The 22,678-nt window shown below is 38.7% G+C and overlaps 1 protein-coding gene across 2 annotated transcripts in view; it reads left to right on the forward strand.

The window, feature by feature from the left end:
- FOCAD (focadhesin) overlaps positions 1-22,678 on the forward strand; it is a 97,448-nt gene that overhangs the window by 47,282 nt on the left and 27,488 nt on the right. For both annotated transcript variants that reach the window (XM_069000743.1, XM_069000744.1), the window contains 8 exons: positions 4,927-5,061; positions 5,449-5,499; positions 7,193-7,276; positions 8,760-8,892; positions 11,608-11,796; positions 12,030-12,151; positions 19,726-19,818; positions 21,735-21,823. In XM_069000743.1, coding sequence (XP_068856844.1) covers positions 4,927-5,061; positions 5,449-5,499; positions 7,193-7,276; positions 8,760-8,892; positions 11,608-11,796; positions 12,030-12,151; positions 19,726-19,818; positions 21,735-21,823 — 896 coding nt within the window. The remainder of the gene's footprint in view (positions 1-4,926; positions 5,062-5,448; positions 5,500-7,192; positions 7,277-8,759; positions 8,893-11,607; positions 11,797-12,029; positions 12,152-19,725; positions 19,819-21,734; positions 21,824-22,678) is intronic.

Consider the following 22,678-nt stretch of genomic DNA (forward strand, 5'->3'; position numbering starts at 1 on the left):
TTGCTTGTGGTTCATGAACTTTCTTCCCAGTTGGCTTTTTTTTAAGAGTACATTGAATTGCTGCAGAATTTCTTTTTCTTCTGACAAATTTAATTCCTCTCTTCCAACATAAGTTAACATAGTTCCTGGGAAATTGTACTGTGACCTCCTGCTACAGGAGATCAGCCCTTCAGTGCATGGGCTGAAATTTTAAATCAGCTTTGTAATTTGCTGCAAAGACATCCTTCTATGCATCTTTCCTTGAGATTTGAACAGAAAGACTGTTTGGTGCATAATTCTGATTGGCTGAAAAGCACTTAAATAATCTAATTTTTGTATCTTCTTGCTGGCCTGCCCTGCTGGGTCTCATTCATAGAATGTACCAGATAGGGAGTGAAATCACTAGCAGCTGCGAGGCTTCTCTTTTACCGTAATCCATGTATTGCTTACTGATGAAGAGGACAAGTAAGCTTTGGGACAAGCTGCCTGTAGAGACTGTGCTGTGTCCTTCCCTGGAGATTTTGTCCTTCCTGTTGGATACAACCCTGAGGAACTGTATCTGATCTCATTGTAACCCTGCTCTGAGCAGGAGGCTGGGCTGGAAATACCCTGAGGTCCCTTTGAACCCAAATAGTACTGAGATGCTGTGGTATCTCTGAGTTAGGAGACAAGGCTCTTTGTATCCACATCCCAGCCAGTGACATCGCAGGAGTTGTGATACAGGCACAGTCATGCTGTGAATCTACTACTGACAAGCTGTACTATACAAGCCATCAGAGTAGTGGACTGATTATATCCTGCAGGAATATTTGATTACCCGTTCTCTGCTGAGCAGCAATTTTACGTTTGCCACTAATACACTTTCACTGCAGTGTTTACTGCAGTAGGGCCAGCCATTGCCACAGTATTTGAAATCACTTAGCAGTTCATGAACAATACAGTGAATCATTCATAGATACCAGGATTCAGTATAATTAAAAATCTTCAGACAATGGCTGCTAAGAAACAATTTATTCAGGGTAATTTTTTGTTTGCCTTTGATGTGGAATTTGGCCCTTCTTATGTCACATAGATTCTTGAATGCTGGCCTTGGTATTGAATCAGTTTTTTCCCAGGCTGGATTATATTTAGACTTTGTCTTGCAAAGAAGCAGGCGTTAGATATATGATAAATGTCACATCCTACTCTAATAGCCTCATTTGAAAACAGATGTATACTGTACCACTGTTGAGGACTGGAAAGCTAAGACTACTCAGGATGGAAGGAAGGAAGGATATAAGGAAGGAGGAAAGGAAGATGGACAGACAGACTTCGTGGACGTTACCAATTTTTCCTGTCCAAATTCAACTCGCCTTATTTCCCCAACTACAGTGTAATGTTGTGGGAGACCAAGTCTACCGCCTAGCTGTTCTGAAACTTTAACAGGGATTTTTCTTGTGGTTTGGCAAGCTGGGTGACCATTTGGGTTAAGTTATTTAGTCTGTCTCTTATTTATTATTTAGACTCTAGTTTGCAGTGCAGGAAGGACATAATCATAGAGATTGGTTTTGTTTTGGTGTTTTCTGTCTCTGTCAGTGACTTAAGGGAAAGGGATATAGTCTCCAAGCTTTTCTGTGTGCAGCTGCTTAGATGTAAGATTTTAGAGAGCACATAACTTTCAGTCAACTTCTGAACCAGAATAATAAATTATGTTTTCATATGTATAGTGTTCACTCAGTTGGTGATGGAACCCTATACACCTATGGCTTTGTCAGTTCTGAGAGTCTCAGAAAGGCTCCTTTGTAAAAGAAATGCAGTAACAAAATGTGCTGTAACATTGATTTCTTGATTTCTTTTTTTTGGTTCACTCTTGTGTAAGAATAGTTATCCATTCTGCTGGCTGCAGTAATTATTTTGTATAAAGGTAGTGGCTTTGCTCAAAGTGCGTCCTACATGAATGGTGTTAATACTATAAGCTTAGCTTTTGCAGGACTTGCAAGAAGGGCTAACTCCCTCCTCCTCCCCCCCCCCCCCCAACTTTTTGCTTGGTAGGTATAACAAAACATCTTTAATGAATAATGCACAGTGACTTGCACATCAAAAATGGAAAAAACCCATGCAGTTCTTGCCAGATCACATTTCCTGTTTCTCAGCATGTAATTTGTTTTTTCTCCAGTGATTTCAACAGAAGCTAGTGTACTTCATATGAGGCTCTTCTGGCATCTAATTGATTTCATGTATCAAGTAGAGTATGCAAGCCAAGAAACAGTCAAGAATAAATTGCTAAGTATAGTTTTTAAATCCCCTTTCCATTTAAATGTTGTTGTACTCTGTTTTTCTCCTAAGATTTCTCACCCTTTTAGGGCAGTAGGTCACCTGAAGCAGAAGTGCTTTGTCTCTCCTCATCATCTGTAAAATTTAGCTTTTAATTTTTCCCATCTGGAAGTCAGTGTTTTGTGCGGTGGCGAGCTTGCTATTTTAAAATAAATTTTAAAAATAACAAGAAAACATAAATGTAAACTAAAATGCATTGTACCAAAAGTGCTGTGTGGTTGTTAATGTCTCCAGATGACAATGATATATTAATTGGAACAAACCAGAATGAAAAAAACCCACACAACAAAAAATGAAAACAGACTTAAGCACTTTTACCAAAGTATTACACTAGCATGTCTAGATCTGTAAACACGTTTTCTGAATAGCACTGATCCTTTTTTTTCAGACAGTAATTGGCATACCAGTTTTGTGAAGTTCTCTTATCTTGCTAGTTTTCTAGAGTATTTTGCATTTTCAGAGGACAGCTTTGTCAAGCTGAACAGTGTCTATGGAATCACAGAGCTTTTCCTTGGGGATTCATGACTAGCAGATAAACTTCATCACAAGATATTTATCACAGTTGCCCATTCCTCCAGGAAGACATCATGTCAAGGTTATTACTGCTTTTATAACCTTTTTTTGTTTACTGTGGGTTTTTATGGTACCAGTTTCCCACTCTTCCCATCCCCCTGTTCCGGTTTACAGTATGTCATTTGGTAGGAGTTTTTTGTAGGACAGCTGTTATGTTGCAAGTTGAGGAAATACCTTTTGAAAAGGAATTCTATAGTCCTAAGCTAAATCTGAAACTTCTGTTAGAATGCTCGCCATTTTTAAGGCCTTTTTTCACCTCTTAGCTGAAGTTGGAGAATATGTGTGTTACTATAGGAAAGAATGAAATTAAACATGTTTGGCTAGCTAATGATTTGTTAGTCTTTGTAAATTACAGTATCCAATTCCACAAATGCACAACTTCTTTTCTACATATTAATACATGTTGTGTTTTCCAGACAACTAACTCATTACAAATTTAATATTTCTAGATAGCTGAGGAGGAACTTCCAGTGCTAATAGATATGTCTGCCTTTCTGAATGCTGGAAGACCTTTTTTCTTATTCTTGCAAATGGTCTGTTTTGAAAGAATGGAAAGAGAGGTATCATTTTCCCTTGGAATGTTATCAGATGAGGTCTTTCTAGCCATCAGTGGTTGTTACCATAGAAACACACTCATGGGTTTGCTGTTCCTGAAATGGATTCAACTCGAAATACATCTTTGGATTTTTAAACTGCACCCTGAAATGTGTTTTACACTCACTGAAGTGACTGCTTAATTTGGCAATTACCTGCATTCAGTGATACCAAATATTCTGTTTTTTCAGTGCAGAATACTAGAACTACCTTTCTTAATGCCTTTGGGGAATATCTTCATAAACATGCCTTTATTTGATTTCATTACCTAGATCAATTTGTGTTTCTCAATGTCTTCATTTTCTGTTGCTTTGTTGTAATTTTTTATGCCTGAAAGACATTTCCCTGGAATTTTCTCAGATTATTTAAAGTCCTGATTTGCAGTTTTTCCCTTTAGAAGGCTGAAAATTATACTTTCCTTTGCCATTGCTATTTTAAAATTTTTGTCTAGACTTTGGTTCTAAGCATGGTTCATACATGGTTTGGGGTTGGGGGTTTCTCTTTGTGTTGTGGTTCTGTGGGGAGGGTGGAGTAGGGTGAATAGAGTTGTAGTTTCTTGGGGTTTTCGGTTTTGTTTGTTGGGGTTTTTTGTTGTTTATTTGGTTTGTATTTTTTCCTATTTTGTACTCTTTTTTTTGAAGTGGAGCCTGAAATCTGAAAGACAAATGATAACAACAGATTATTATAGATAGAATTATTTTAGATATGGTGGCAAAATTCTGAAATATTAAGTTCTCCACAGGTAGCAACATTAAGGTTTGATGAAATACTGCATTGGAATTATTTAAGTTTTCGGGAAAATACATGGCTGGTTACCAAGAGAACTGTTTCTCTGGTTACCTGGAAACTGTTGTTTCCAGGGAAGAAATTATGTATCCTGGAAGACCAGTTATGCATCCTGTTGTGCTCTAGTTACAGTGTAAATGTATTCAGTATTAGGTATTAGTGTTTAGTGTTTATTGTAGTTTGACAGTTTCCAACAGTTTCTGGATTCCTGAGCTTTTGTGTTTTGCATTTGTTCTGCAAATTTTTCTGGCTTTGATTGATCTTAAATATTAAAGGCATTTTGTTTTAGAGGGTTACCAGCAAGAATAGATTCCTCGGTGACTTCCTCTGCTTTCATCCTGTTGAATTCCCTGAGACAGCTTGCTTTTTAGCTAATTTGACCAAGTTAAGTAGAGCACTGATGTGGTATGAAGAGAGATGTACAGCTTTGTGTATTGCTAACAGTGTGCTATTTATTCCTACTGGTAGTTGCTTTCCCTGGTAAAGTACTGTGCAGTATTACTGTGTTATGTCAGTTGATATACTAGTGAATTTTCAACATGCTTTCTTTTTTACTGTTTATGAACCATATATTAATTCCTGTTCTCAAGAAGGAAAAGCAAGGACAAGCACTGCAAAGAAACGTTGTTTAAGTGAAGTTGGGATAGCTGTTAGTAAGGATGCTTCCCACTTTGCTTCCAGGTTGTTTGCATCCGTTCTACATGGAATGCTCTGTCACCAAAGCTGAGTTGTGATACAAGACCCCTCATTTTAAAAGCGCTGAATGAATTGTTTTCCCTGGTTCCCTCATTAACAGTGAATACAAATGAATTTGAGGTACGTACTTATGGACTAAGGTGAGTCTTTCTTTTAGTATACATTTGTATATAACTTCTACAAACGCCTGCTTGATTTTGATAAAATTGCACCCACTACCTAGTTCAGATTAGTCAAATGCACGTTTATACAGTTTCACAATTTTCACTTGCATTAGTGAATCCTGGGAGATAGGTGGGAAATTCTAGTGCGAGGTTAATCCATGGTATCCCTCTCACAGAATGAGAGGGATGAGGACATGTGGATGGAGTTCAAAGCTGCACCCATTCCACTTTCCTAGGTCAATGTATGTTGATGTGGCAATAAGTTGTTTCAGGTAACTGCCTGTATTTCAGCTGCTTATTTGGTCAAAGAAAACATAAATGCGTATTTCCTTTGCTTTTGTAGAAATTCAAAGCTCAAGTTATCAGCTTCCTTTGGAACAATACACAGAACAAGGTAAGTGATAGAATTGAAAATTTCTGATGTCAGTAACAGGATATTAAGTTTTGTACTTTTCTGTCAAGACAGTGTCAGTAATCTCATTTTCTAATACGGTTTCGTTCTTGTTGCTTAACACTGTTTCTGAGGCAATGTACTACACATGAAAGGTGGTAACTGAAGGTTCTGACTTCTGCCATTTCCAAGGGGAATTACAAAACAAACTCTGCACTAGTATGACCTCACCTCAAGTCCTGGGGGCAGTTTTGGGCACCACAATATAAGAAAGATTTTAAACTGCTTGAGAACATCCAAACAATGGTCACAAAGATGGTGAAGGGCCTTGAGCGGAAGCCGTGTGAGGAGTGGCTGAGGTCACTTGCTCTGTTCAGCCTGGAGGAGACTGAGGACAGACCTCATCTGAGTCTGCAGCGTCATCACAAGGGGAAGAGGAGGGGCAGGCACTGATCTCTTCTCTGTGGTGACCGGTGACGGGACCTGAGAGCATGGCCTGAAGCTGTGTCAGGGGAGATTTAGAATGGATATTAGGAAATGGTTCTTCCCCTAGAGGGTGATTGGGCACTGGAACAGGCTCCCCAGGGCAGTGGTCACAGCACCAGCCTGACAGAGTTCAAGAAGCATTTGGACAATGCTCTCAGGCACATGATGTGACTCTTGGGGTTGTCCTGTACAGGGCCGGGAATTGGACTTGATGATCTTTGTGGATCTCACATATTCCAACTGAGCATATTCTGTGAAACTTGTGTAACTTCCCCTGGAAGATTTCAGCCTTGACACGGTGAAGCATTCTTGACAAAGATGCTGCTATCACAGCTAACTCAATTCATTTGTGGAGCACTGTAATGCAGTGGGAATGTTGGACTATCATCACCATGGGGCTGGTGGAAGTAGTGTATTTTAGTTTAAGACTAGGACTTCTGTCAGTCTGTTTTATCCCCATGGCTAACCCAGATGACAACTAAGTACCATGCAACCATCCTTGTGGTGGGATGGGGAAGAGAACTGGAAAAAGGTAAACCCCATGGGTTGAGACAAGAACAGGTTAATAAATGAAATAAAGTGACTGTGTAATAATAATAACAACAAAACAAAAATAACAATAATAATCGTAATGAAAAGGGATATAACAAAACAACAAAGAGGAATAAAACTCAATTATAAACAAGTGATGCACAATACAATTGCTCACCACCCACTGAGGGATGCCCAGTCCATCCCTGAGCAGTAATGGGTACCGTCTGGCCAACTTCCCTGAGTTTATATACTAGGCATAAAGTTGTATGATGTGGAATATCCCTTTGGTCAGTTCAGGTCATCTGTCTTGGCCGTGCTCCCTCTGAGCATCTTGTGCACCTGCTTACTGGCACAGGAAGCTGAAAAGTCTTTGATTTAGAGTAAGCACTTCTTAGCAACAGCTAAAACATCAATATGTTATCAACATTATTCTCATAGCTTGGATATTTCTACCTAAAGTACCCTCAGAGTGCTTGGTTTCAAGCCTAGATAATTGGTCTTGCTCCTTTGCATTGTATGTATAAAAAGTAAGCAATTGAGACTGTGCCTTAGTAAAATATTGTTAAATTCTTTTTCAGTAGTTACTTGATAAGCTCTTTGTATGTGGAGTTTCCAGTAGGTAGCAATACTATATGCTGTGTTTGTGATTTTCTTTTTCTTCCTGTTAATTTTGTAGGATGCCCTTGTAGCCATTTCAGCCTATAAATCACTCTCATCATTTGGCTCTGAAGAACATACAATTCTTCATCTTCCTGGACAGGTAGCCATGTTATATGTTTGATAGTAAGCACATCTGACATTTCCATCTGACATGGGTTATATCCTCTTGAAAGGATATAACCATCTTGTGCCTTGTCTGCCAGAAAACCAGGAGCCTCCTGAAGGAATACAAGGTCCTGCTGGTGACGTGAGATGATGCCACGTGTGATTGGCATAACTAAGTCTTACGAGCAGGGAAAGGCAAAAATGAAACTTAGGGCTAAGCAGTCAAAAGGTAGTTTTTCTTATGTTGTTATCAAATTAGCAGTGTTTTTTTGGGCAGCTGATTTGCATTTTATGCTCTTCTGTTAGTGCTTGCAATTGAGTCTTGACACTAAGCAGCTCTTGTGATAGCTGTTTCTTCCATTGCAGTCACACTCATGGATAGTGCTTTTGTTCCCAAAGGACAGGCAAGTCAGGTTGAAAAGTAGGGGCAATTTTTGGAGTTAAGCTGAAAGGTTTTCCTGTGTTTTTGTTGTGAACTTTACAGCATAACATTTTACTTTTTTATCAATAAAGGCAGTTAAAAGGAGTTGAGGTACTTACTAAAAAGTTTTTAAGCATGCAGAGGGCTATTAAAAGCTGAAGCTTCTGATTAGTTGACTCTAACGAAATGGAAGAGTACAGGGAGATGAACATAAGGTCATCTATGTGACTTTTTTTTTTTACATTGTCTGAGACACTAGGCAGGACTCAGTAGTCCATTGGTACTTTATGGCATAATGAATCTTATGGCTTTATAGTAAAGGTTTTATTTACCTCTTTATTGTAGGATAGGCTTCATTTGTGTGTTGTAACTGGCTGTTATGAAAAGGCTGGAATATGCAACTTTAAAATTAAAAAGCATACTTTATATGAATCAGTGAGAAGAGTTCAGCGTAAACCTGACAAATGAAAAATGTGTTTTACATAGAAGACCACAAGATAGAATAAGGGAAATGTATAAACTCTGCTGCAAGACTAAATCTTTCACAGTAGTACATAGTTGTGTATTAGTGGTGCAGTTACTTTACAGTCATGTTACTGGTGCAGTACTTTACAGAAAATGAGTAAATACGTTTTAATTGAAAGCAATGGAAATATGTTGCAGTTTTTCAAATTCCAAGAACTAACACATAAAAGTAATGTGTAGGAAAAATGTTCTATTTATATTAAAGTGCCAGTATAGGACATTGTTAGACTGAAGAAGAATCAGGATGAAAGTAAAGTTTTATGAATATTAGTTCAGATGTAAATGTCAAGATTAATTTTACTATTACAGATACGTATTTACACACCCTGTGATTTTTATCAACCAGCATTGCCTTTCAGTCAGGTAGAAGAAAAGCTTTTATTCATTCAGCTTCAAATTTATGAAATGGAGTGAAAATAATGAAATGGAGAACTTTTCATATTTCGTTGGTATTTTTGACACTTGGAATCATGACTGGTAATGAGGATTTGGAATTTTTACGGAGACATTTAATTTTTTTAAAATCTTCCAGGCACGACCAGAAGTTGACTCACTGGAAGAGATAGACATGAATGAAGATGAAGAGGATCAGGAAGCAAATCTATTTGTTCCGGGTTCTTCATATATCAAGCTGCTGTCTCTAACACCAGCTGCTGTTTTAGGAGGTATAATATATCCAGTATTTGAGGTTACTTTGCAAATATGTAATCACAGTGACTGTACAGATATGTGGCTGTTTTGTAATGGAGTGTCACGTTAAAGTGCAGCCTGCGATTTTTTCCTTAACAAATTATGGGAAAAAATGTAAAGTAAAAGTTCAAAGGAAAATAAAGCCCACAACCCATTTCTAGGAAGATGGTGGGACTTAGGTCATGATGATGGGAAAAAATGTTGATAATTAAAAATTCTTTACCTGTCCTAAAGGGAAAGCCAGTTCGTTATTATTTACTTCAAGTACTCACTGTTTCATCACAGTGTGACTTCAGTAGGGAGGACTGAACAGATGTTTCTGAAGGCAACTCTGTATTTTAGCCCAGGACAGATTGAAGTAAAATAAATTTAGTATTTATTGTTTTGTAAACAGAGTATTAATGGTATGAAAACAATACTGTACACAAAGTCTGCTTAATGAAGGTATCAGTGCTATGCTTAATGTGTAATTGTAGTGATGCATATTGATACTGAAGTATGCTTCAACAGATAATCTCTGGTTGATACACTTGTCCTGAAACGTGTGCAGTTGATTTACCTTCAGTATTTGAGATTTTTGCCTTTCACTTGATTACTTGCAGAAATGCTCTTTAACTTAACAGTTACAAGATTTGAGATATTGTGCCAGGACATAGACATTGTTATTTCATTCTTTGTAGAATACATGGGATCTTGATGTGTGATTGCAGCCTGTAAACATTGCCATGAGATAGTAGGTAGTGTTTTGTAGTATCTTCCCCCAGTGGGGGCTTCTAAAAAAATCTGTTTGTCAAACTCTGCATGCATTGGCATCTGGAGTAAGTGCAGCCTAACCTAGAGAGTCTTAACTACTAAATCCTGGAAGCTTTGTAAGGGAGAATGACATAATTTAGTTCAATGAAAGAGAGTGAGTATTTTGACAGAAAACCCAATCTGTGTAATGAATGCTGAGACAGCCAACCTTCTAGGAAGATAGGAAACCAAAATGGAATTTAAAGTGAACAGACTGAATTCAGAGATGCAGCAACCACAGACTGGTATGAAAACATACTTGAATCCAAGCATTCACAGAAGTTTCTCCCTCAGAGTTGTCTTCTGACATTATTAGTTAACACAGAGTCCAGAACACTTGAGCAAAAGCTTTAGTGACTGGCTGGAGTGGTTGTTGAGAGTTAATTGCTTCACCAAAAGAGTATGAAACTGTATTAATGAGGCAATGTTCAAGACAGGCCAAAAGCCAGAGTCTCTGTTCTATAGGAGCTGAATCTGTGTCATCTCATTTGCTGGAATTCTGGTGGTACATGTTATTGAGATTAATAACATGTAACTACTTACATGAAGCGTTGGAAGGTGGAACTTTAGGTAGTATTTTGTTCAAACTCCTTTAAAATGGATTAGTCACATCAGTTTTCATACTGTTTGTAAGTACTAGATTCCCAGGATATCAGAAAGGGTATGCCAGCCTTATTTTTTTATTTTAATGGTGTTTCATTCTGGATGCCTGGGACTTTTCTCAGACCTGGTAATTCAGAGAGTGAAAAATAATTCATAAAAAGAACTATAAGCTTGATATCGTTGTTGTTGTTGCTGTTAGTAATAGTGGTAGTATCCTTACTGCAAAGGAGATGATGATAATGATAATAACAATAGTAACAACAATGATAATAATAATAAAAAAATTGTTCATGTGATGCTAGTTATGTTTACCCTCAAATTGATTTCAAGCACTGAAATACCATATTTGTAGTGTTTACTGCACATCTAGTTGTTTCGCTAAATTTATCCAGATTTTGTAGTTTGAATTATACTTGTCAGTCTAGAGCCTTGGCTTGTCCCCTGCCTGAAGAATTGCTTCCGAGTGGCTTATATTTATGTCTTTTGGCATAACCAGCAAATGCAGAAATATGACAGCAGGGTAAGGGATCTCTGTCATTGTGAATGGTTTCCAGCAGAGAAATAGCTCCCTCCTTCAGCAAATTTCTTCCTTATTGTTGTAGCCACCCTAAACAAAAAAGCTTTTATAAAAAGTGTAGAGCAGGTAGGTGGAGAGTGTTTTCACGTCAATACCTACTCTTCCAACAAAACAGAAGTGTTGAGGGTTGAAGACAAAGACTTTGAGTTTCTGCCTATATCACTGCAGTGAAAATTGCTGACTGCATTCTCTGGGTTTCATTTGAAGGATATTGGCATTACAGGTGGAGGAAAAAACTCCCAGGATGCAGGTGCCCTTCCTGACATGCTACAAAAATGTGATTTAGACTGGTACTCTACTATGTGTCCTTCTATCAGCATGTGCTGCTGTTTCTGTTACTTTTGTAGCAGTCAAAGAAGGCAATCAACAGCTCATGGAATACTTAAGGAAGGCTATATGTCTTTCCAACTTTAAATATACTCACGTCAGTTTTGAATAAAGTAGCTTTATACTGGAACTTCCTCACGTTTCTTTTTTTTAGCAAGTTCCCATGATTTTCAGTAACGCTGTTTCCCACTTCAGATGGGAATCTCCAGATAGAGATGTCCTTCCTTCCTTCCTTCCCATGCTACAACATCAGATTTAGACTGCTGCTCTGCTACGAAGTGGGAAAGAAGTACTGGTGTCATTCTGGGTTTTCCAGGGTTAATTTTGTCTCTCAGTCATCAGACTCTCACATTCCCTTTCTTTTCCCTTCATTGCATTGCACTTTTTCAAGCTTTTGAAGAGTTTGCAACATCACTTGTGAAACAGGAGATGACCAACATGCCCCGTGCTGTGTATCATTCTGCCTTGAGAGGAGGGACCACACGCTTGGACCAGGGGAAGACAGTGGCAGGTGTTCCAAATTTCTTGCTGAAAATGTATGAGAGGAACAAGCAACCAGGCATGACACCAGGCCTTGCAGGTAGGCTGTCACTTTCTTCAAGTACACAAGTATGTACGTTTTGACCCAAAGATATCTGTGAATCTGAAGGTGAATCAGCTTAAGAAATGATGTTTTACACCACTTAAATGTGCTTGCATATTCTTTTGAATTGTTGGCTTTATTAAGTTAGCCTTACTTTGCTTTGGGTTCTCCCTTGACTCTGAGTGAGTGTTGGCATTGACCTTTCTGTTCCCCTTCCCTCTCTCTTTCAGCTGGCATGTTGCTGTGTTTCGACCTCCCAGTCCACATGGGCAGGGATGGCAAGCCTATTAATCGATTTCTGGCCAGCAGGGGCCGCAATTTCCAGCAAATGTTGGTTGCCCTCCTTCATGAGGTAAGTTGTTGCTAGCTCTTCTTCACTTTTCAGGAATATTACACCTCCTTCCCTACTTTACTGTCTCATTTGTTTATGCTCATTGGGTGTTTGTAGCAGATAGCGATAGCATGTATGAATGTATCATAATTAACTGAAGTTGTTGTGAGGGACAGATAGAATCATAGAATCATCAAGTCCAGTCATCAGCCTACCACCATGGTCACCCAACCTCACTAACTTAAACTGAACATGTAAATACTTTTTTTTTAAGAGTTCACTGCTGAAATGCCTCTTCTGAAAATCAGAAGAACAAACAGAAGGTGACCTCTGCTTTTTTGTGCCTTGTTGACTGCTATATATATGTTCCTGATACCTCTCACGTGTAACCAGTTGTAGGTGAATAGCAGGCCTGAACAGTGATGAGGCTCTGTGGGAAAACAATATCTACACCTTGCTAAGATTTGACATTTTATTCTGTCTCTTAAATGTTTCAGCTCCCTGACCTATTGGGCTTGTACCACCAAAACCATGCAGTTACCTTTGGTGTGGTTTTGGAAAAGTGGCATGAAATAAGCCCTCACTTAATTATTATGGAAAATAAGGTGCTTGCAATGAGGTCTGTCAGAGAATTCTGAATTATGGTACTTTTATGATTAATATCAAAGTTCATCTTTGAAAATTTTGGACAACAGTAAAAAAAAAAAAGTAGTTCAACTGGATCCAGGGAAATAAGTGTTCTTTTCCCAATTTTATGCCAATGGGAGCAGCTTTTAACGCATGTGAAAGTGCGTTAAACTCTTTAAAAGTTCATAAAATAATTCTATTAATACAGTCATTTTGTATTTCTATAGAGGCTACTTACATGCATCTGAGGGCATGATCTGGGTCCTGATTTTGCTTTGTGACCCTCACCCAACAGATGTGAGGCATATCTGCTGTGAAGTTCTTCTGTAATGCTACTAAAATCCCTGATATCAAACACTTTCAGTTATGAAATAACTATAGCACAAGGTTTGAGTGGGAAGGTTGCGTGTGCTGCAGGGTGTGGAGAGTTTTCTGTGTACAAACTGAAAGTCTGACACTAGAACAGAGGCATGTGTCATGGATGGGGACTACATTCTGATCCTGTGATGCATCCACATGGCTCCCTCTGGGCTTTGCTCTCAGGTCCTGCTTCAGCATGTTCACACTGTGTTTGTACTGGTTAACTCCTTCAGTCTTTCTGGAGCAAGCAAACCAGTTCTCTCTCTAGCAAACCTGTCTGCAGCGTAGTTTGCCTGAAGTTTCCAGTCAAATGATGTTAAGTGTGTGCCATGCTGAAGTTGGCTTCTTCTGGCTAGTAGAGTCTTCTGGCTCTATATCATCTCTCAAACACTTCCATGTGCTAGCATATACATACAACTTCTGCTTTCCATATAAAATCTTAATCACTTTGGTTCTTCAGGACTGAAAGGAGGGAAAAAATAATAATTATGTCTTTTGGCCACAGACACACCACATGGATGCCAGCAGAAGTTAGGGCAGATGTACAAGGATGAAAGCCAGTCTGCACCAATTGGACTGGGGTATAGAAATCCCTCCCTGGCTCTGTATCATGAAGTCAGTGTCTATGGAATTATGAAATATTTCAGATGTCAAATTCTTCTCTCAAACTAGAAAAATTTTAAAAACCCACCCTTAAACACTGATCTCAAAATACCTGACTATGCATGCAAATTTAATAGATGTTTTCCATCTTGACATCTTTACTGTTAAAGAATGAAAGCAGAAACTGGGAGATAATACCCCTCATTATCACAGGAGTGTAAATTAATGAATGTTTTCTAACTCTTTGGAAGCTCCAGTGGAGAGCACCAGGGAAAGTCCACTGGGATATTTCATATGTCAGAGGAACAGATGTAGAGTAATAAGTTATGAATGAGGCATAAGTTTCCGTAGTATCCAGAAAGGAAAGCTCTGCACTGTATGTAGTTGCTTCAGCAGAGAGGCTTGGGTTCAGTGGCAGAGGTTCTGAAGAAAAACATGTTTAATTACATTGTCATAAAAGGCATGTGTGAAAGTTTTATATGAGTCAAATTATAGTGGGCTGAAGATCAGTTCTGAACTATGTTTTAAACACTTGCCTGCTGCCCTAAAGCATCAAATAAAATCTCTGGTAAAATAAATACTTGTATGTACTAGCAATGATTATAAAATCCAGAAGCACATTCAAAATTGATTCTTCTTGTGTGAACAAGCTACTTTCCTAGAAATACAACCCTTAAAATGGTTTGCTAGACAAAGCATGGGGGTTTTATTGTGGGGAATGTGGTGAACTGGATCAAGTTAGTGAATACAAGGAATGACTGGAGACAGAAATATTTTACCAAGTATCTCAGGACTTCACCAAGTCGATTGATTCAAGGTGTAGTAAAACTAAAAATAAATCCAAATATGTTTATATTTTAAACCTAAACACAAAATACCTTCAGACAATGCTAACTGCACCCTTTTAGTGAAAATCTACAGTAACTATAAATTTTTGTTAAAAGATCAATATTTCTGTTTTCAGTTCACACTGCTTCAAGAGTCAAAAGTTTTTTCTTGCCTTTTTCCCTTTGTTCATAGAAACAGTTAGAGTTAGGGTGGTCAGAAAAAAGGTGTTTGGGCCTTTGGCTAGATGAGAAGCGAGTCCCTGGGCTCATCAAACTAAATTTCGTGCCATAATGTTCGTTTGGTCCTCAATGTTCTTCTAGGCAACAGAGTTTAACAGTAAAGACAGGGAGCCTAAGCTATAAAACTGCCAAAGTGGTTGAAGAAAATTGGGTTAGTAGGACCTAGATCCATCTTATTCTTGCCGTGGCTATAGGAATTAATGTGTTTTTGTAAAGTCATTGCATCACAGTTCAACACAGCACACTAAACAGGTGTTTTAGGGGGTTAAATTACCAGAATGACACTTCTTTGCTACTGCTTTGACTCCTTTTTATTTGGGGAGAGGGAAGAGATTGTAGGGGTTAATCCTTATAGTGACTTTTTAAGTAAGGAGTGTTCTGTTAAAAAGTCTTAGAGTGGCCTTTGGAGCATTGAGGTCTGCATACAGCTCTGAATAAAGTCTGAGGTTGATGTAAACATCAAGAAAATACAATTAATTGGAGGTAGCAGGCATCTATTTATTTTACCTCGAAAAATCTCCAGCGGTTGGCATATTCTTAGTTAGGACTAAGCAGTCACCACCATACTGGGATAATAACATCTTTATGCCTTCAGTAGTTTGACCTATGCTCACAGCTATAAAATATGAACCTACAGGTTGTATATCCATCTATCTGTGCATGCATAGTTGCCATTATTGCACTTAGATTTTGGCAGCTGGGGCAAGGTGAGGGGCTTGAAAATACCTGTTTCGTTTTTATGAGATTCTTTATGTGTGAAACTGTGATGCCTGATACTCTACTACTAAAAAAAAAAAGGAGTTATATGAGGTTTGTATGCAGGGGAAAGATTTTCTTCTTGTATGTTGAAAAGTCTTAAAAACATACAAATAACAAATATCTGGGTTTAGCTGCCATTCAAATCTAAGAGCAGCAAAAAGAAAATTTACTATTCAACCCTAATGGGCTAGACTTATTCTATCACCTAGGTGCTATTCTAGCTGAGGAATTGGATGCATATGTGATACCTGTCATCAGGATCAGACTAAGATGCCGAAGGGGTTTTTTGATGTTGTTTGAACGATTATTTCACAGGAAGAAGAAAATAGGTTCAATAAACTGTGGTATGTTTCAAATGCTGGCTGTATTGCTCTTCAGTGGTCACTGGTGGGTTGAAAGAGGAAGATCATCATTCCCCCAGAAATGGGGATGTGCTTTTTGATTATTAAACAGAGCTTGTCAACCTCTCTCTGAGGGGATATGTAAGTTACTGTAGTCACAGGGGTCAGAAGTTAGTATAGACCGTGGATTTTCTTTTTTCCTATGGCTACCTGGATCGCACTTTACAAGAAGTCCCCAAATATTACCTGTGACTCTTTCAGGTTTTGCAAGTAATACTTCATAGAAATTCATAGGAATAATTTCGTACCAGATTCACTTAATCTGTTTTGAAAATGACTGAGGATGAATAGTCACATGTGTTCACATCATGTACCATATGTTTTGATGGTTCTGTTTGTGTATGTTTTGGGTTAAAGTTATTAGGCTTTCAGCTAGCTATCCGTCTTTTCGTTCTTTAGTGGAGGTGAAGAGGACCTTTCATCCTTCATGCAAAAAGCACAGAGGCAGACTGCTACTGGCAGACCAGTGTGGTAGATGGTGGCTTTGGCACTCTGAACTGGTGCAATTTGTAGGTTTTTTTTTAAATGGAGAATGGTCTTGCCTTTGCACGTTTCTCAATATTCAAGCACTTTCTATGTGTTGGAAATAGCGCAAGTTACTTTTTCCTATTCATGAGTCATATTTACAGGCACAATTGCAAAGTTGAGTTGGAGAGGTGAGTTCTGCAGTATTAAATACTTCCCTACAAGTAGTAATCATGTTAGACACTCTGTATACTCATGGAAGAAGCATTCCCTGCGTATTTTTTAAGTGTGTTCAATTAGATGTGCTGTGATGATGTGCATCTTTGAAAAGTAAAGTGAAAAGCTCCTTCTGTGCTTTTTCTTTCCTGGTTTTGACGTAACCAAGATACTCAAGAGCTTATTCAAACCTTGTATGTAAAGTACCTTAAGATGATAATTGGATTTTCTGGAGCAGAATTCATTGTAGTGTATTCTTCTGTGCCTAGATGGGTGTAGTTCAGAAAACCAGCACAAACTATGAACTAGTAGCTGGTTTCTGCTACTGAATTTACTGAGTGTATTTCCTTCAGTGATGAAACAGTATTCAGAAATAAGTTTCTGACAGATTTTTGTTTTTCTTTTCCCCAGTCTACTGTGCCTTAGAAAAAGATGATTTTTTTTTTTCACAAAGGAATGTTAGGTGGTGGATTTGGAAGTATATGCATGCAAGTGTGTTAAAAGGAGCCTCTAAGCAAAATTTAAAATTAAAAGAGATTCTGTTTCACTATTTCATTGATACGGATATGTAATGCTAGCCTTATTTATGAAATCACTGAGGTGGCACTTTATATGTCCCACATGTGAGCAGGGTATTTAAAAATATGCTTAACACTTCACTGACATAAAGGTATTGTCCCAAACACATACAGGAGTAGTACTTCCTGTGGTTTGCCAGCATTACCTGTCTTGCGTTTTGACCCACATGGTCTATGATTTTGTGTCTTTTCAGTCAGGCATACCCTTCTTAAGCATCAGTCAACAGGCTTGGGTTACTAGCTCCAAGTTTATGCCATTTCTTACTGCCTCAGATACCAGGTTGCAGATCTTCCTTAAAAAATGCTCGGCAGCTTGGTCTGGCCAAGTGATGTTCCTGAGAAACTCCCTGTATCAGTGTGGCAGTGTTACATAAGCACTCACCCTTGGTTCACAGTTCCCTTAAGCCTCATTCCCTGCACCTCCCCACCCAGCCAATATTTCCTTACACGTAAACTGTGCACTCAAAAAAAAATCTGAACTTCACTTACCACCTTTGCCTGTGGTTGCTGGTATTAATTAGCAAACACTTTGTGTAGTTGTTGTTACCCTTTGTATCCAGTGATAGATGACAAGTAAAGGCTACTGGTTTCCTGTACTGAAATAACAGGTCACAGTACTGCTTATATGAAAATCCTCAGCACTATGTCCCATCATTTTCAGTTGTAGATGAGTTTTGAGTGTTCTTTGTTATGTGAAGATGTTCAGTTCCCTCTTGCTTTCCTGATATTCCACATACATGCAAAACGTTTACTGCCGTGAAGGAAGTTAATTAACGAAAAGAACCTGAGCAGTTCTGTTGTCATCAAACACATCTGCACATTTTAGGTGTTCCTGATAGACCATATTGTCCAGATGCTTTAAATGTCACAAGACACCTAAAGCTTTGTAATTAATTCCTGCATGAACACCTGCAGTATTTTGCAGGCCTGCTTTTGTTGTCTTGCACAAATGTGGATTACATGATGAACTTCACAACTCACTAGGAGACTAGTTAAACCTGATATACCGAATCATTTAGGTTGTAGAAGACCACATTGGGTCCAATCTTTGACCAGTCACCACCTTCTCAACTAGACCGTGGCACTAAGTGCCATGTCCAGTTGTTTATTGAACACCTCCAGGATACACCACCTCCCTCCAATACACCCCACCTCATTCCAATGCTTAACAGGTCTTTATATGAAGAAATTCCTCCTGATGTCCAGCTTCAACCTGCCCTGGCACAGTTTGAACTATGTACTCTTGACCTGTCACTAATTGTCTGGGAGAAGAGGCCAACCCCCACCTAGCTGCCCCCTCCATTCAGGTGGAGAGCAATGATCCTCCTTTTCTTCAGGCTAAACAGCCCCAGCTCTGTCAGCCAATTCTCACAGGACTTGTGCTCCAGATGCTTTACCAGCAGTGTGGTCCTCTGGACACACTCCAGCAGCTCAGTGTCCTTCCTGAAGTGAGGGGCCCAGAAATTAAGACAGGATTCTAGGTGTGGTCTCCGCAGTGCCAAGGGCACAGAGACAATCACTGCCCTGTTCATGCTGGCCACTCTATTGCTGTTCCAGGCCAGGATGCCATTGGCCTTCTTGGCCAGCTGGGCACACACTGGCTCATGTTTAGCTGTCTGTTGACCAGCAGAAATCTAAATAGTGTAATGCACATGTCTAAAACAGTTTCAGAGTAGAGGCTATGGGGAAGACTGGAATTGCTGCAGGTTCCTAGGGAACCAAAGGAAAGCAATTCTAACTGGAAACTTGACTGTTCATCAACTTCTGGAGGAAGTGATGAGCAGATGAAAGGGGGGTGTGAATATAATTTTGACTAAAAAGGAAGGAGTAGTGTTAATGAGTCATTATTAAGATAGTATTTCCTTTTTTTACTGGGCATATTTGTATTGTCTGTGGGATGGAGTATGTCATCTTTTTTGATTGACTTTTAGAATGTTTTTATTTGTATAGATGTATTAGTACTTATTCACAAGTCTTTCAGGTTCACTGAAAGCAGTGAGCATGAAGCTTTAGCACGGTCCTTTGTTTTTTGTTATAAAATCCAAGTAAAGAAAGAATACTGACTGCTTTATGTAGATCATTAGGGGCATAAAATAGAGGTGAATAAGCAGGAAGACTCAGGAAAATAATGATACAAGGGGTTATTTATCTTGGTTAACAATTCTGCTTTTAGAAACATCTAAGATCTTCACAAACTATGAAGAAACATTTGCCAGTGCTGCTAAGTGTTGTGCTTATTGCCACACACTGTTCCACTGTCTCTCTGGGATCAATTATTTGTTGCACTACCTGAAGCAACCACTTTTGATGGGCCTGGGTAACAAAGTTGACAGTAACTTGGTGTGGCTAAAATCAGACAGGAGAATAAAGTATGTTATCATTTTAGTTTCCTAGAGCAACATGTAATGGCCTGTGGAAGTGAGTGAATGTTTGTCTGCAAATCATAGACTGGAGAACATAGATTCTGCATATGTTAGACTTAATGTAATTGCTTCTAACCTTTCTGGTGTGTTGCACAGGTTAATATTCAGCCTTCTGAATGGCACCACTCCATACTGCTTCCACAGTCCTGGTTAGGATTTATGAGTCGAACCTACAGTGCAATCCTGCAGGTAATTTCAAGGTATATAGTATTGTGGACATTAATGCTTATTCAAGAGGTATGGGTTTTAATTTTACCAGCAAGAACACTGATACAAGTTACAAAAAATAAGACAAAAGTAAAGCTTAAGGTGCTTAATTATAACATTTGTAAAAAGGAAATAAAAATGTGTCTTCAGTTAGTGACAACACAATCTGGGGTACTTTGTAGAAGTGCAGCTTCTATTTGCAGTTCAGGTTCATGCAGGTTTGTTCATGTGTCAACTTGCAGAAGTTCTCAATTTTGAGAATTTTTAGAAGATTAAATTTTAGCTAGAGCTCTAATCTATTGCTTGGGTAGGAACTTCGTAATGGTAGTACCACAAAAGAGACAGAAGCTATTGAGGGATGATTCATTAAAAAGAATTTCCCTTAATCAGCATGTAATCCTGCCACACTGTAAGAGGCTCCTCACAATTTTTTCAACCCTGTCTAATGATTAGAAAATATCTTAAGTTCTCTCTTTCGCTAGGTTAGCTGACATGATATCTAGACCAATGTAGTATCATCTGGTTTTCAACAGGAAAATTATCTAAAAAAGGTTTCGCAAATAGCTGCCTTCCAGAATGCTCTCTTTGTATTACTAGAAGGGCTTATTTGTTTGTATTTCCAGGCCATCTCAGCCGTTTTCAGCACAAGCAGCTCAGGTTGCTGAACAAATTCTAGAAGCTTTGACTGTGCCTTGTTTTGCTGTGCAGCAAAATACATGCTTCTCTCACATTTTCAGAACTATTTTTATCTTGACTGTCAACAAAATGCGAGATCCGAAACCAAGCCAGCCCCATTCTAAAACAAGCATCAGCTATTCCCATTGCAGCTTTCGGTCTTGAGGGACATTGTTGCTTGCATTTAATTCCTTTTCTCTTTTGCTTCCCTTCCAAGATTTCACAAGAAGCTTAGCATTTACCAGACTTTTTCTGAAGGATCTGTAGGATTTCTTGCCATTTTACAGGACAGTAGAGCCTATGTTTGTTGCTTGTTACTTACTCCTTATGCTTTTGTAGTACATTTCATCTGAGGTGGCCAAAAGAGACTACAGTATGAGTAGTCTCATAGTTCAGTAGTACATAGTTCAGTATTTCTGAACTGCTATACTGCCTTCTTTTTAGTCAGTGTGTTTAATCTCTGTGGAGGGTCATTTTTTGAGTGAGACCTGGACTTTCAAGATGCACTGTGTTGTATTTTCTGAGTGGTATGTACATCCAAACTACAAGCATTCAATATCAGAAGAACACAGCATTTGTGCCTGTATTTTTTTCCCTTAAGGCATAATAATCTGCTAAGGAGCAGTAATTGACAACCTAAACAAGTTAAGTTATAGTTCTATTGGAGACAGAATGTTAAAACAAAGGTGCTTTAGATATGTTTAGATAACATATGTGTGACGTATGTTATAACATGATAGAGGGCACAATCTGTGTCACCTCTTTAAATGTACAGAAAGAATGGTGTAGGAAATCACAGGGAGGTCAGAGTTATGTAATGGAAAAGGAGGAGGACTTCTGCTTTAAGTAGAGCATCAAGACAATGATGTTTTGCTGTTAGAATCCATTTTGGCTAGCAGGCTTCTAAAGCTCACTCCCTGCTAGTTGTAGCCCTTCCCAAGGGAACTTGGCTCTACATGTACTAGATAGATGCCTCAGTATTGTGGTTGTTTATGCCATCTGCAGTTTGTTTTTCTTACTCAGAACAAAAAATTATGGATTGTTCTACTTAATATATTATATATTACAGTGGGATCCCATATGCAAAGTAGTCAAGGTCACTTATGAACTAGGCCTTAGGTTGAGGGGTTCATGTGTTACCTGAGTATTCTCTGAAGAAATCCTATGATTTAAGAAATCTTACAATGTAAGATCCACTTCTGACTTATTCTGCAATTCTGCAGGGGAGGCAGGCAGAGCTGGAGATGCAGCTAAAACATGGTAAAGAGGATCCTGAAGAGGTGCAGTACAAACAATTTACAGCCTGGCTATGGTAAGGAAGTGCCTGTGTGCTCCTGATCACTTGAAATGGCAAGTGATGGGACAGAGGAGGGCAAGGTTTTAAAGCCTTTCATTTTGCAAGTTTAAAGACTGTATGAGCACTAATGAAAAAAAAACAAAAAAACCCAACAAGAAACCACTAGGTATAGTGACCATGGCAGGAGTGGGGAGTGAAGAGAAAGACTGTTGGGTAACTGTAAGGATTTCCATATGCACGGATGCACAGGTACGTTCTCCTCTGTGGAACCTGAAAACTGTGTAGGGTGAGCAGCTGGGAAGAGTGAAGAAGTATTTGTGGGTTTTGTAACATGTTAAAGGAGAAGGGTTATGCAAAGATAAAAATTTACTTCTTGAGAGTTTATTGAGCTGTCTCACTGAAAATGCCTAGATGAAAGAAATGCAGGTCACAATCTGATGTCATTGTGGACTGACACACCCCACTTCATACCGTAAGTTTGCATTATTGAGAATGAGGATGTTGTTTAAAAGCAAACACACGATGCACACCCTGATCCATATCCTCCACTAATTCTGTTCCAGTCAGGTGAGAAGTGTCTCTAAATCTGTCAGGATTTAGTCGTGTATGTGCATGGCCAGGAGAAGAAGGTGGGAAATGGGAGGATTCACAAGAAAAAAAACTACCTATCCATGGAGAGTATAAATCTCTGTTTCTGTGCCTGTTCATAAGTGCATTGGAAATAAAGTATGTACAAAGCCAAAATGCCTTTTGTCCGTTTCAGTCAAAAAGGTGTGTTACTGAGTCCCACTCTAGAGGAATTCAAAATTTGTGTCTGTTTTATTCCAGCTTATTCTGGAATAGAGGCTTTCATTGTAAGATCCAGAATGA

Source organism: Aphelocoma coerulescens (genome assembly GCF_041296385.1).
Source record: "Aphelocoma coerulescens isolate FSJ_1873_10779 chromosome Z unlocalized genomic scaffold, UR_Acoe_1.0 ChrZ, whole genome shotgun sequence".
Classification (NCBI taxonomy): Eukaryota; Metazoa; Chordata; class Aves; order Passeriformes; family Corvidae; genus Aphelocoma; species Aphelocoma coerulescens.